The 15,101-nt window shown below is 22.9% G+C and overlaps 6 protein-coding genes across 6 annotated transcripts; 3 read left to right on the top strand and 3 right to left on the bottom strand.

Annotated features, from left to right (window-relative positions):
• Positions 1-1,106: 1,106 nt before the first annotated feature.
• Positions 1,107-3,491, top strand: PVVCY_1403520 (conserved Plasmodium protein, unknown function; the record flags this gene model as incomplete). Its single annotated transcript, XM_008624678.1, has 1 exon — positions 1,107-3,491. The coding sequence occupies one exon, from the start codon at positions 1,107-1,109 to the stop codon at positions 3,489-3,491; it is 2,385 nt and encodes a 794-aa protein (XP_008622900.1).
• A 341-nt stretch (positions 3,492-3,832) lies between these two features.
• On the bottom strand, positions 3,833-6,169 carry PVVCY_1403510 (GTP-binding protein, putative; the record flags this gene model as incomplete). The annotated part of the gene is made up of 1 exon (XM_008624679.1): positions 3,833-6,169. One exon carries the CDS (start codon positions 6,167-6,169, stop codon positions 3,833-3,835), a length of 2,337 nt encoding a protein of 778 aa, XP_008622901.1.
• Positions 6,170-7,405: 1,236 nt separating this feature from the next.
• On the bottom strand, positions 7,406-9,652 carry PVVCY_1403500 (multiple RNA-binding domain-containing protein 1, putative; the record flags this gene model as incomplete). Its single annotated transcript, XM_008624680.1, has 1 exon — positions 7,406-9,652. One exon carries the CDS (start codon positions 9,650-9,652, stop codon positions 7,406-7,408), a length of 2,247 nt encoding a protein of 748 aa, XP_008622902.1.
• Positions 9,653-9,707: 55 nt separating this feature from the next.
• PVVCY_1403490 (multiple RNA-binding domain-containing protein 1, putative) lies at positions 9,708-10,388 on the bottom strand (the record flags this gene model as incomplete). Its single annotated transcript, XM_008624681.2, has 1 exon — positions 9,708-10,388. One exon carries the CDS (start codon positions 10,386-10,388, stop codon positions 9,708-9,710), a length of 681 nt encoding a protein of 226 aa, XP_008622903.2.
• Positions 10,389-11,515: 1,127 nt separating this feature from the next.
• On the top strand, positions 11,516-13,350 carry PVVCY_1403480 (meiotic recombination protein SPO11, putative; the record flags this gene model as incomplete). The annotated part of the gene is made up of 8 exons (XM_037634879.1): positions 11,516-11,867; positions 11,983-12,014; positions 12,119-12,287; positions 12,381-12,467; positions 12,633-12,683; positions 12,800-12,932; positions 13,060-13,119; positions 13,248-13,350. The coding sequence occupies 8 exons, from the start codon at positions 11,516-11,518 to the stop codon at positions 13,348-13,350; spliced, it is 987 nt and encodes a 328-aa protein (XP_037490920.1).
• A 700-nt stretch (positions 13,351-14,050) lies between these two features.
• On the top strand, positions 14,051-14,473 carry PVVCY_1403470 (conserved Plasmodium protein, unknown function; the record flags this gene model as incomplete). The annotated part of the gene is made up of 1 exon (XM_008624683.1): positions 14,051-14,473. The coding sequence occupies one exon, from the start codon at positions 14,051-14,053 to the stop codon at positions 14,471-14,473; it is 423 nt and encodes a 140-aa protein (XP_008622905.1).
• Between the last annotated feature and the right edge of the window lie 628 nt (positions 14,474-15,101).

Raw genomic sequence — 15,101 nt, 5'->3', positions numbered from 1 at the left:
AACATACAATGAACTTGTAAATTTCTTATTCACAATATTTTAATTCTAACAATGTATGGGTATAAGCAGGAATATACTGAATAAAGAGTGATATAACTCATATATATATGCTAACTAGTACATAATACCACATTTGATGTGAATATTTATGTGAAAAATATGGCTATAATATATACATAATATATATGGGCATATAATAGACATATTTAAAATGATCTCACCGTTTGTCATTATATACTTATAAATCCTTGCACCAATTGCAATGATATTTATGCATAATAATTTTCAAATATAAATCCATTATTTGTTTCAAATAATAAATAGTATGTGGAGTAGTTTTAATTGTTATATAGGAACATAAAATAAATACTTAAAACGAAATTTTTATTTTATTGTTTCATTTTATAGACAATTTTTTTTTAACGATATAATTTCCATTTTAGCTAGTTTGTTCCTTAAAAAAAAATAAAATAAATTTTATTAAAAAAATGTATATATAATACATGTCTATATTTATATAATCATTATGTATGTAAATATATAAAATGGAAAAAAATGAAATTACTAAAAAATATATAAGTCTATTAACTCCTTTTTATTCCTCAAAAAAATAAAATAAATAAAATAAAAATATATAGGTTATACTATGTTATACAAAATTGAATTAGCGTGCACACATTAAAAAAAAAACATCGAAAAAATTATACTATATATATTATATCAGTAGGCTAAAAGTTTACAACATATTAAATTATTCTTTATTTTTTCTTAAAAAATATATATGTATAATAATAACAAAAAATATTTATATTTGTTGAAAGATAATGTATGATTTAAATGAAAATTTGGTGTAACTTTTGTTAAATAATTTTTGAAACATTTATTTTGTTTCTCTTTTTTTAATCCCTTATTTTCCTATTCCCCAAAATTTTCATTAATTTTTTTTATTATGATAAGCGTGTTTGTTTCATTCATTTGATAATTAAATTCTCCATTTTTTATTTTTCATTTTTCTATTGAGATTGTATATTGTCGCGCTTTAAAAAATATATAAAAAAATAATTTTCCACATTTCACGCATATAAAGAACGAATGGGGGACAAAAAATGATTAATTGGGGGTCCGCAAAAAACAATGAAACAAAAAATGAAAGGAAAATAATCCATTGTTATGACATAGGAAATAATAGTGAACAGAGGGAAGATATAAATAATTTATTAAAAAATATAAAAAATGAAGATAAAGAATTGTGTTTTCCCTTATTAAACTTTTATTTTTTGAATAAAAACTTTAAATACCAAAATTTAAAGGAGAGTTTAGAAGTAAATAGCAATATAAATGAATATGTTAATTTGAAACTTCTTCATAAGGATGTATATCCATCAGACATCTCTTTTAATAAGGAAAGAATAAATAGACAAAAGAGAGCATGGGAAAAAATAAATGATTTGAAGATGCATGGAAAAACTGTGGAAGTAGACAGTCGAACTCGTGATATTTTACACTTACTTAAAGGAAAGCACAATGATTATGAGCGCGATGATAATAGCAATATAAATAATAGAAGAAATAGCGGATGGAGTAAAGGGAATATTGAGGTGCCAGAAAATGCTCCAGATATTTGGAAAAAAAATGATATAATTGGAACATTTAACCCAATATATAATGCTAGAGATAAGATAATAAATGATAATTATTCTGAGTCTATTCCAACAATTGATATTTTTTATAATTCATCAAAATTACTTACTATTCAAACTGTTTTCGAGCCAATTAATGATTATATATATTTACTGCGTCTATTACCAAAATTTTGTCTACCCCTATATGATTCAGGCATATTACAATATGCATGCGAAGATCCATTATTAAATCCGAAATTAAGAGGTCTTGAACTTTCTTATAGATTACTAATCCATGATATATTATTCTATGCCCTTTTTTCATATTTATCTGATTTACCATTTTGGGCAAAACCACCAATTGAACTTTTAAGAATTTATAATTATGAAAGTTTATATTCCTTTAATGATTACGAATCAGATCATACTGAACGGCTAGTTTTTCATAACATAAAAAATGTTTTATATAATTTTTCAGACACTATAAATAAAATTGAATTATTATATCCCAAAAATTATTACATTACTATATTTCCAAATATATACTTTAAAAATATTATCGATTTTTTAAAATCAGAAAATTTTAAATTAAAAAAAATAATAATTGTTATTAAAGGAAAAAATTTTATTAATGAACAAATGATTAATTATTTTAAAGAGAACTTAGAAAATTTTAAAGGAATTACTACAGAAAACATAAAAAGGGATATACACAAGAAACATTATAACACAAATAAAAATATAGAAAATTGTAATAATCAACAAAAGGATACAAAAAGTATAATTCAGGCCATTAAAAAGTGTCATGAGTCTAATAAAAATAATTCGATTTTTGGAAAAGACACGTTAAAAAAAATAAATGTAAATGAGAAAAAATGTGAGAATGGCCCTATCCACTTAACTTATGAAAGCATGTCCACAAGCCAATACTATAAAGAAGAAATTACTGAAAAAAATAAAATACATTCTAAAAAATTTGATGATACTAATATATCAAATAATGAAGAACACTATACTTTTTGCAAAAAAAATAATAGCAGCGATTTGTCAAATGTGTATAATAAATATTATGAAAAGGAGATAAGAGAAAATATAATAAATATAGAGAAAGAAAATAATAATGATATAAGTGATAATTGTGATTCATTTGAGTCATCATGTAGTGAAAACGATGAAACAGATGATGAAAATGTTGATGGATTTTTTAAAACTAAGAAATTAAAAAATACAGTATATGATAAAGATAATTACTCTTTTTTAAAATTTATTAATCAAATTATAAATTATGAAAAAATAATTGATTATTTAAAAAATGATCCACAACGTCAAGGAGAAAATTCAAAAATCCGATTTTATATAAAATTATTACTTTTTGAAAAATCAAGCACATTTTATAATATAAATCAAGATGAAGCAAATTTAGACAGAATACAAAATCCATATTATGAAATGAACTCTGAAGAACAATTCGACTTGATAGATACTCAAGAAAACACAACCCCAACGAATACTGATATAATTGGGTGTAGTGATAATAAAGAGGATGAAGACAATGTTCCAGAAATAAATGATTCGAATTATAGAAATCATGAAAGTGGTAGCAGTTGTGATGGTGGAAATGCAGGATTAAAAGATAATTGTAATACATGTTCAGATAAAGAAGAGAAAATAAACATCAAAGAAATAAATAATAGTAGTCAAAATTCATCAGATGATTATATTGGAAATTTAATAAAAAATGTAAGAGAAACTTATGGTAATAGCAATTTTTTATCATTTAAAAGTAATGAAGATATTGAAGGAGACAATAATTTAAATTTGGATCATGTACAAGATTCTCTAACAAGGATTACCTTCAATTTTAATTAAATATTTTTTATTCTATATTTTTATCTTTAAAGGTTAATCATATATTTTTTTCACGATTTTTTTAGTTATTTTTTACAATAAACGGTTTCAAATATATGAGCATTGCATATGCATGCCCATTTTGTACCCATTTTTTTTAATAATGTTTTATGCTTCCTATTAATTGCAAAATTTGGAAGTTTTTTTTTTAAATAAATTATATATAAAAAAAAGTTTCAAAAAAACGAAAAAAATAAAAAATTAAAAAATTACTATTTCATTTTACAAATTATAGTTTTAATATATATGCATAAGCATTTCATTTTAATTTTTGTTTGTTTTGGTTCTTTGGTGAAACAAGTTTACACTCCCTTTTTGGAATCACTAAGGGCATTCTTTTGAGCTTGGCTTTCAAGAAATTTTTTTTGAATATCTTGAATATCAAGGTTATATTTATCTGGATCTTTGAATTTTTTCAAAAGGCGTCTTTTTTTCTTTTGTTTATAATAAATTTTGATTGGGGTTGCACGTATATTAAATGCTTCTCTTATTCTATTTTCCAAATATTTAGTATAATTTAAATATGCGGATTTTTCAGAATTACAAAAAAAAACAAATCCAGGTGGTTTAATATGTGCTTGAATAGCATAATATATATTTAATGTTTTTCCTTTTATAGGGACAGGGGGCCTAAGCAAAAGTGCTTCTTTTATAATTTGATTTAAAGTATTAGTATTTAATCGTCGGGTGTAATTTTTATAAGCTTCTTCTGCATGTTGAAATATATTTGATAATCTTTGTGATGTTTTGGCTGATACAAATAAAACATCCGAAAAATCTATAGGCTTTAAAAGATTAAGTACATAATTTTTTGTGTCATTAAATATATCATTTTTATTATATATTAGATCCCATTTATTACAACAAATTATACAACTTTTATTTTCTTCCAATATTTTTCTTGCAATATTTATATCATGACTACTAATCCCATTAAATGAGTCAATAACTAGTATACATACATCACTTCTTTTTATAGCCTTTTCAGTTCTATTAAATAATAAATATTCAAATTTCGTTTTTTCATTAAATGGAACATTTTTTTTTCTTTTTTGTATACCAGCTGTATCAATAAGTCTATAAATTCTTTTATCATCTTTCCCTTTAACTAAAACATCAATTGAATCTATAGTTGTTCCAGCTATTGGAGAAACTATAAAACGATTACAATTTAATATTTTATTTAATATGCTAGATTTACCAGTATTTGGTTTCCCTATAAAACTAATATTAATTGTATTTTCTTCATTTTCTTCTTCTTCTAATTCATTTATTTTTACCTTTTTTATATATTTTATGCATTCATCTAATATTTCAGATAACCCGTTCCCGTGTATACCACTACATGGGAATGGTGTTTCAAATCCTAACTCCCAAAAGTTTTGTGCTTTAATATATCCGTCTTTATAAGATTCACATTTGTTAACACAAACAATAACCTTTAAAAGTTCATTTTGCTTTGGAGTTTCCTCTTCAATCTTATTTGTATCATCCGAAAGATGCTCCTCATTTTGAGATGCCCCCGATTTATTACAATTTATTTCATTACTTGCATCGGATAAGCAGTTTTGGGATGGATTATCAGTCGGATTTTCATTATTATTGTCAATATTATTGCAATATGTTTTTTGCTGATCATTTTTTAGGGACTCTCCTTTCGATTCATCATGTTTACCATTTTTAGATTGTTTAGAAATTATTTTATTATATTTTTTTTTAATAAATTTCCTGAGAAATCGACATATTTCAAGATCAACAGGATGCACACCATTTATACCATCAACAACGAATAGAACAACAGAAGACTCTTCAAGAGCTAATAAAATTTGATCCCTAATTTCTTTAGAAAAATTTTCATCTTCAAATAATAATCCCCCTGTATCAACAACCTCAAATCTATATCCATCCCATTCCGATTTTCCATAAAATTTATCTCTTGTACTTGGTTTATCTAAAACTATACTACCCTCTTGAAATTTACGTGTAAGTCTATTAAATATCGTAGACTTCCCTACATTAGGTCGCCCTATAATTGATATTAATGGCAAATTTCGAATAATCTTTAAATCATTATATTTTATATTTTTTGCATATTTTTTATTTTCGTCCATCTCTTCTTTTTCTATCCCTTGATCATCTCTATCACATGCTTCTACATTATTTTTACATTCGGTTTCATAAGAGTTTTCTGATTTGTTTATTCCATCTTCAGATTCATCAAGGGATGTTTGATTACATGAGAAGTGACTATTTGCATGTTCATTTTCTTTCAATTCTGATGTTGATGGTAATTTACTTTCCTCCTTTTCTTTATCCGCTTTACTATCATCCTCATTATAATTAGGATTAATATTAAAGATGTTGTTTTTTATTCCCTGACTTTTTTCTGTTTCATCATCTGAATTTGGATTTGATGAAAATGAATTCAAAATTTGAAATACTTTTTTCTCTTTTCTATAGTCATTTTTCGAGCTATTATGCCAACCATTTTTTACATAAATTTTTTTTTTTTTTTTCTCTTTATGAAATAAAAAGCTATTTTCACCTTTCAATTTAATGTATTTTATAATATAACAATTAGAAATGGATAAAAAGGAAAAAACGCCAAATGCTATTACCAATAGGAGTTTATATTTCATAATCAATTTTATTATTATTATTGGTGGTGTAATTTTATTTTGTGTTATTATTCGAATGGGACATGCTACTTTTAACTTAAATCATCATATTATACATGTGTGTATGCATATGAATATTTATATGTACTTTTACATTGTACCTCGAATATATAAGTAGCCCAAAACTAAGCGTATAATATAATATACGTGTTAATAATAATAGCCAATTTTTGTTAGGTCATTATATCACAAAAATATGTAAAATACATGCTAACACAAATACATTTTTAGACTTCTTTTTTTATAATCAAACAAACAAGCCCGAATAAATTGTATCAGATACCATACTACAATTAGTAAAACAGCGTGGTATTAATACAAATAAATTCATTGGGCAATTTATTATAACATATAAAAAATGGTATGCCAAAAATAACTAAATGAAATAAAATTAAAAAAAATTCTTTACTCACCACAAACTACAATCATGAAGTGACGAAAAGGAAAAAATATTATTCTATAAATTAGGTACTTTATTTTTATATTTTTGAGAAAGGCTTGATCTACATTTTAATAATATTATAAATTTCAAAAATGTTTGAAAAATGTTTTACTTTAAAAAAAATAAAATACAAAATTGTCAAAAAAAAAATATCCCCATAATGAATTGAGGCATGTAAATAAAAAAAAATATATGTATTTGTAGAAAGGCTATTTTTTTCGGTATTTTTTTATTAAACAAAATTTGAAAGAAATAGCACTAAAAATATTACTATAACAAGATATGGTAATTTCATATATTTAAAATGAAAAGTAGATGAAATATATTAAACATATTAATTCTATAGCTAAAAAAAACATTTATAAATGTATGTATATAAATATATATGTATATGGACATTAATTAATTGCTTTCGTGGTTTCTTTGAAAATTTCCACTATTTATGGATTTCAAAACTTTACTTTTCATAATTTTTATGCTTAAATGAAAGTGTGCAAAAAATATTTTTTTTATTACATATTTTTGTTTGTTAAAATTATCTTTCATTTTTTCTAATTTCAAATTGGTTAACATTGTTAGAATAAATCGCCTCCAAATTTTTAATACTCTTTTTTAGTCTTGATAAAACTGTTATTTCTTCTTGATTACTTTTTGTATATGCTTTTAATATTTATATACACTACATAAAAAATTATACTAAAATAGGATTGCAAATATATTGCAAATAAAATGATCGAAGGGCATAACGTAGTATATTAGACATTTTCGAGGTTCCCCATAATTTTCCTTTTTTTTGATTCACTAATTTTTGTCGATTTTTCATTTTCATATATTGATTTTCGTTTAGCTTGTTCCGAAGTTATGACATCTTTACTATTTTGGTTGGCATTATTTTGTGATTCTTTCATTTTATCAAATTCGTCTACATTTTGATCAAATATTAAATCATTAGCAAAATCGATAATTAAATGCCTTCCATATAAATGGGTATGTTGTAATGCATTTATGGCAGCAAGACATTCATTTTTAGACATAAATTCAACAAATCCATATCCTCTACTTCTATTGTATGCATTTTTAGGTATTCTAACATTTTTAATATTACCAAATGCAGAAAATAATTTTCTTAATTCTTCTTTCGTTACTTGAAAAGCTAAATTTTTCACAAGTAATTTTTTTGTGATTTTTTTTTTATCTTTAATTACTTGTTTTTCTTCATTATTTTTAGATGTTTGTTTATTTTTTTTAATTCTATTATGAGATAAGCTTAATTCTAAAACATGCCCATCTAATTTAGTTGCTGTTAATTTTTTTATAGCTTCAATAGCTAGTTCTTTACTTTTAAATTCTGCAAAACCATATCCTAATGATATATATTTATTTTCTTGATCTGTTTTATCATTTTCTTTGTCTTTTGTATTGTCCTTATGTTTTTGTTTTATCGCTTTTTTGCTCTTTACAATATTACATGTTATAAATCCGTCTAATTTTTCAAATAATTTTTTAAAATCTTCTTCTTTTGTGTTAAAATTTATATTCTTAATATAAATACTGGAGTGAGTAATTTCTTCATCACTTGATTCACTATCATATGCTTCGACATTATTTTGATGTGATGCATCATTAGGATTGTCATTTATTTCTGTCATTTCTTCAGTATTTTTATTATTTTGTTCAAACAAATTGATAGGTGCCCATTCCAAATATAAAGGCAATTTTTTATATCGTATATACGAATTTGATATAAGAGCCTTTTTTGCATCTTCTGATTTTTCGTATTGTAATATAGCTATATTTTTATAAGGAGAAAAGCTAATTTTTTTTAAAATACCATGCTTCTTAAATAAATTAATTATATCATTTTCATTTGTATGCATAGATAAATTTTTAACAATTATAGTATCATCACTTCTTTTGTATTTTATCACTTTGTCAGTTTCATCATTTTCATCTTTTTCTGGTTTAGCATTTTCCTTTTTGTATATTTGCTCAAATGCTTCTAAAGCAATTCCTTCCTTTCTTATCCATTCTTTCATTTTATTAATTATAAAAGTTTCAGTTAATGAAACATTAACTGCAATATTTTTATCTCTTATGTTTAATATAGATTGAGGATCACAATTTGTTTCTTTACAAAAATTATAAATATTTGAATTGATATCCGTGTATAAAATATTCCAAATGTTTTCATTTTGGCAATTTCTTTTTTTTTGAATTTCCAAAATTTTTTTATATGATGTCTTAGATTCATTAGATAATTTAATAAATATATTATTTTTATTTTTTTCTAAATTTTCAGAATTATCTATCTTTTCACGAGCATATTTTACACTTAATATTTTACCTCTATAAATAGTTTCATTTAAATTATTTTTTGCTTTTTCACAAGAACTTGGAAAAACGAAACTAACAAAAGCATATGTTTTAACATTTGTGAGATCAATATTGGCTATGTTATTTTTGTTCTTGTTATTTTCATTTTCGCTTTCATTTCCTTCTTTCGTATTATTTGAGTTTTCCATTTTTTTAGTACTATCTTTTTTATTTTTATTCGAAGTGTTATCATTATTTTCCTTTAACAGTTTTATAAAAAAGTCTTCTCTTGATTTGTTATCATTTTTTTCGTTCAAGCATATATATTTACTTCCCTTTTTTGTATTTTTAAATATATGTACATCTGTTACTGGCCCATATCGTTCACATAGAGTTTTTACATCCTGTTCATCTACAGGAGGAAGATTAAAAATGATAAGTTTCCCCGTGTTTATATTATCATTGTAATCTATATCTTCTGGCTCGGAATATAATGGTTTTACTTTGTCCATGGAACTTATTTCATCCTCACTTTCTGTATCATCACTTTCAGATAAATTACTGTTTTCTTCATCGCTTTCTTTATCACTTTCTTTATTATTTTCTTTATCATTTGCTTTATCTTTAGATATACCTTTTAGCCAATCTAGGGCATTTTCTTCCTCTACCTCGACTGTATTCTCTTTCATATTGTCAATATCATTATTTTCACCCCCATTTATGGCTTGACTGCTTTCGTTAGGATTATTGGTTTTCTTTTTTTTCTTTTTCTTTTTTTTTTTTTTTTTTTTTTTCACCATTTTCAGCTCCATTTAGTTTGTTAACTTTCTCTAGATCGGAATTATTGTCTATAAATATAACATGGCTTCGGGTTGTATTCATCCCTGCTTTTGTTTTTTTTATTGTTGTCATTTTATTTATAAATTTATCATTTTTTATAACTTTTACTGTGTTGTTATGTTTATCTTTTTTATTCATTTTTTCAGATTGGTTTATTTCATTCAATTGAAATGTATTACTATTTTTTGACAATATTGGAGAAAAGGCATCTTCTATAGTTATTTTACTTGTATGAATATATGTGTTATTAAATGATTTTTTAAAATTTTCACAATCTATATTACTTATGAAACCTATAAAGCATATTTTTCTTGATTCGTAAGACTCTTTATTTTTAATTATTTTTTTCCTTTTCATTATTTTTATATCTGTTATTTTAAAATCATATTTGCCTTTCATTTTAAAAAAATGTTTTTTCAAATCAAATTCATTCATATACTTTGGAATATTTTTAATGATAACTCGAGTTTTTTCATGCATAGATTCATGCTTATAATTTTTGGTCATCAGATTATTATTCCTATTATATCCCTCATCAGGGATATAGTCATCATTGCCATTCATTGGATCTGTATCTAAATGCATTTTTATAGATTTTATGATAACTCTTAAAACATTTCTTTCACTTATAAAATGGAAATTAGTCTGATTAAGCTAATTTATATATATTGTATGGATTTATCATTATTTTAAATATATTCATAAACCCTAGCAGATATACATAAATTCGTATATCGTCAATGATGTTAATAAATGTTTAAGCTATCCCTTTTATTTTATCTGATTAGCCTATATTTTAGTATTGATAGACTTTAAGAATTTGTTTTATATATATTTTTTTTTTCAGTGTGGTTTTTATTTTGGTTTATTTTATTCTTGGACGGCAGTAGTTATTTTTTGTTCATACGCTTTAAATTATTTCCTTCTTCCATAATAATTTACGGTAATATTACTATTTCAATTTTTTTTTGTTCTTTATTTGTATATTATTTATAAATTGTTCTCTTTTCATTTATTGGAAAAAAATATATCATTGTGGAAGTATTATATATTTTCATATGCATTTATTTTTAAAAACAGTAAGCATAATAAAAATATCCTAATTTAATATATATAATATATTTTATTAGCTTCCTATATTTATAAAAGAAAAATAATAAAGTTGATGAAAAAATAAAAGAAAATAAAACCTGAATATGGAAACAACACCACCAAAAATAAAATAAAAAAATTAAAAATATATAATTAAACGGGTGATAAAAATGTATGCATTATGCATATATTTTTGCGTCGTCGTTTTTTTAAAAATTTGTAAAAAAAAATGTCCGTGTTTTGTTCTGTATAAAAAAAAATATGGGAATAAAGGAATTATATTTTATAAAAATTATAAAAAAAAATTAAAAATAATATAAAATAAAACAATGTAAAAAAATTATAAAACTATATAGAATTGAGGTTTGCTCGCTTTTTTTGAAAGTTTAAAAAATGTCTTAATCTATTTTATATATAATATATCTATTTTTTTATTTGATAGCTTCGTCAATATGCTATATTTTTTATTATATAAAAAGAACAAATAAAAAAAAACATCCATATAAATATCACTATATAATGTCTGTTGTATGCCTCTTCGTCTTTCTACATTTTAATGCATTTGACTAATGTGCTATACCTTTGTAAGTATATATACACATATTATATAAATTAAAAAAATGGACGATGAAACTGATGTAATAAGTGTGTTGGAAAAACTCGTATTTAGTTTTATTCTAAAATTATTAGATAAAAAACAAAAAAAAGTTATCTCAAAAAATAATATAATTGAAATAACAAGATTATATTACATTATTGAAATAATACTCAAAAACATTAATGGGAATATATACACAACATTGAGGCAAATATTTTATACCAATCCTCAATTGTTTATATCACAAAATATTTCAAATAGAACAATAGGAAAATTAACACAAATTATAAAAAAACCAAGGGAAATATTAAATATATATAATTCTCCTAAGGGAATAATTAGGGGAAACCTATTATTAAAAGAAAGAAATTTAAGTTAGACTTATATGCTTATGCTTTTGCATAAACATTTATTTTTATTCATCATTTTAATATATACACCTGAAAAAATAAATATATGCTTAGCTATGCAACTCTTTTCTAATTTTAGGCGATTGGATTGACTGCATGAGTATTTTTGAAGTTGAGCCATATCGAAATAAAGATTACTTATACTTATTTAAAATAGTTCACATATTTTTTCTTGTTATTTACTTATAACTATTTGTTCATTTCCCCTTTTTCAGACAAGAGGACATTTAATATCCCCGTTCGGAATAATAGATTTAAAAATACCAACAACTGTGAAATATGTTTTAATAATTGAAAAAGAGACAGTATTTTTTAAACTGCTTCAATCAAATTTCATATCTAAATATGGACCCCTAATTTTAATTACTGCTAAGGGATTTCCAGGTTTATTTTTTGTTCACAAAATTATTTCATGATACATATAATTTATACATCTCTATTACTTATTATCATCTTCTTACTTTTGTATTTCTTTAGATATAAATACCAGACAACTCATATACGAAATTCAGAAAAAAAATAAAACTCTAAAGTTTTTTTGCTTAACTGATTACGATGCTTATGGTGTTTATAAATAATCAATAAAATTGCACAAATAGTTATGCTTATTTATTTGTTTATTTTTTTGAAACAGAAAGCGATAATTTATTCCCATTTACTACACACATATATATATATATATACATACATATGCGCTCATCTCTTATTTCCATTTTTTATTTTACAAAGGTTTGAATGTTGCTTTCACTTATTCCGCAAAATTCGAGTCAAAAGTTTATTGTAAATAAACAATGAGAGAAACGAAAAACATGTTTTATATTCAATGAGCCACATATCTTTACATTTTATGAATATTGCCTGCTTATTTTATTGTTATTTTTTTTAAATAAATATAGATATGGACGATATATCAATTAATAATTTGCAATGGATAAGCATATTTACTCCCGACGAAGGAATTCGAAAAAAAGCTTTGAAAGAAACGGATTTTAGTAAATTATCCTTAAAAGATATTCGAATTATGGACAAGTATACTTATAAAATGCATATAACCAAAAAATGTTGTACTTCAATACAACTATGTAGTATATACAAAAATTATTTACATTATTCAGAGGTATTTACTCTTATTTTCATATTTTACCATACCATTCAGCATTTGCATAAAGTTAAAGAGCAACACCAAATTTGGAGTTTCTGAAGCAAATCGATGGATGTAAGTTTAAAAAAATATATCTTTATACTTGCACACAAAAGTAGAGGGCATTATATATAAACAAAAAATTTATTACATATGTTTACTTATCTATTCTTTTGTTATTATCATTTTTTTTAACTTTCAAGAGAACAAGTTAATAATATGAAAAAATCAGGAATAAAATACGAAATTGATGCAATAGCAGATATGGAAAAACACTTAGATACCAAAATTAAAGAACTTCTTTAAAAAAAAAATATATTTATTAGAAGGGTTTATTATATATCCATACATTTTTTAAGTTTAATGTTGTGAATATGTATTTTTTTTACATGACATATTCAAAATAAATTTTTCTTTAATTAGTTATATTTTTTTTTTCGTTTTTATTTATGATGTACACATCAATTGATATGTCCCCTTATTGGCAATGCGTGTAGTATTGTATATCTATACATTTTTTAAATTACAAAAAAATATGTATTTAAATAAAACTAAACAATTAATATCTAAATAATTGATAAATGATGAATAAAAAAAATTACAAAATCAGAAAATGGAAAAATTAACAAACAATCGAGATAAAATTATATACACAGCATATAACAATAGTTTAAAATGATTAGATATGAATATAAATAATATTCTCAACAAATTAAGAATAATTTGAAGTGTTACAAGATTATTTGTTAAGAGATATATGTAGAATAACTTATAATAATTTTTATTTTAAAAATATAAGCATGTAGATAGGTTATTTCGTGGGTAAGGGAATATTGTAGTATAGTTTTATTATATAATAATATCATAAAATAAGGATAAGGTGTATGCATATACATACACACGGGTAATGTAACAGATAAATGTGAATTATCGTAATAGCTGATTTAAAGAAATATAAAATAGTACCGTTTTTCCCCCCCATTCTTTTGCCACATTTTTTGTCCTTATGTTGAAAAATTACTTCAAAAGTATATTTAGATTTCCTCAAAAATGTGTAGATGCATATGTTAGCAATTATAAAAATGAATTTTTAAAGACAAATATATTTCATTATAATAGTTTAATTTTTAATAAAAATCATTGTGCTGTTAATAGGATTACCAATTTACACTTTTTCTATTTAAAATATAAATTTAACTTTATATTAAATAGTAATATAAGTACAAAAAGAAGGCGATATTTTAAAATAAGGAAACATCAAAAAAAAAAATACAAAAAAAAAAGAATGGGATTATCCACTATTCCCTGGATACCAAAAAAAGAAAAAATCAGAACATATAAATTACCAAATCAAAGTAGGTTAATAAATAAAAGATTTATGCGTGACAAAAAAGGTGGACGAAGATATCGTTTAAAAAAACAACGCTGATATTGTAGAATATACTATCATAATAAATAAAATGCCATATTTCAATATCTTTGGCATTTATATATATTTTTTCCAGTATGTTGTATTAACCACTTTTATTCGCTTAAGTACTAGTTAAGTGAATAGTGCATGTCCTCAAAAATAAATTAAAATTTTTATTGATATTTAAACTTTTATTTGTGTCTAGAATTTTATTTGTTAAATTTATATACACTATTTTACTTTATTTTTTCTTATAATTTTTTGTAATATTCAAATTATACTTTAAACTAAAAAAAATAAATAGTTATAAAGTAGTGTGTCTAATAAAAATTATGATAATGCTATTATAATAAAAAAAAAAGTAATAGAAAAAAGCAATTTTATAAGAATTGTGATATATTTGTCACCTTATAAAAATATGTGAAATAAAAAAAAAATTAAAAGTTACAAAATATGAGTAAATATTTATAAATAAAAATATCAAATTAATAATAATGAAACGAAATGAAGACATTTTGTTTGTATATTTTTTTCGGATAAAAAATTAAAATATATCCACAAAAATGAAAATATGCATGCATATTTAACACATGCATGAACAAATATAATTCCGTATTTCTTAATATATTATTTATTCCCAAATATT

Source organism: Plasmodium vinckei, assembly GCF_900681995.1.
Source record: "Plasmodium vinckei vinckei genome assembly, chromosome: PVVCY_14".
In the NCBI taxonomy this organism is placed as follows: Eukaryota; Apicomplexa; class Aconoidasida; order Haemosporida; family Plasmodiidae; genus Plasmodium; species Plasmodium vinckei.
The sequence above is the reverse complement of the archived record's forward strand: the minus strand, read 5'-3'. Positions and strand labels throughout refer to the sequence as shown.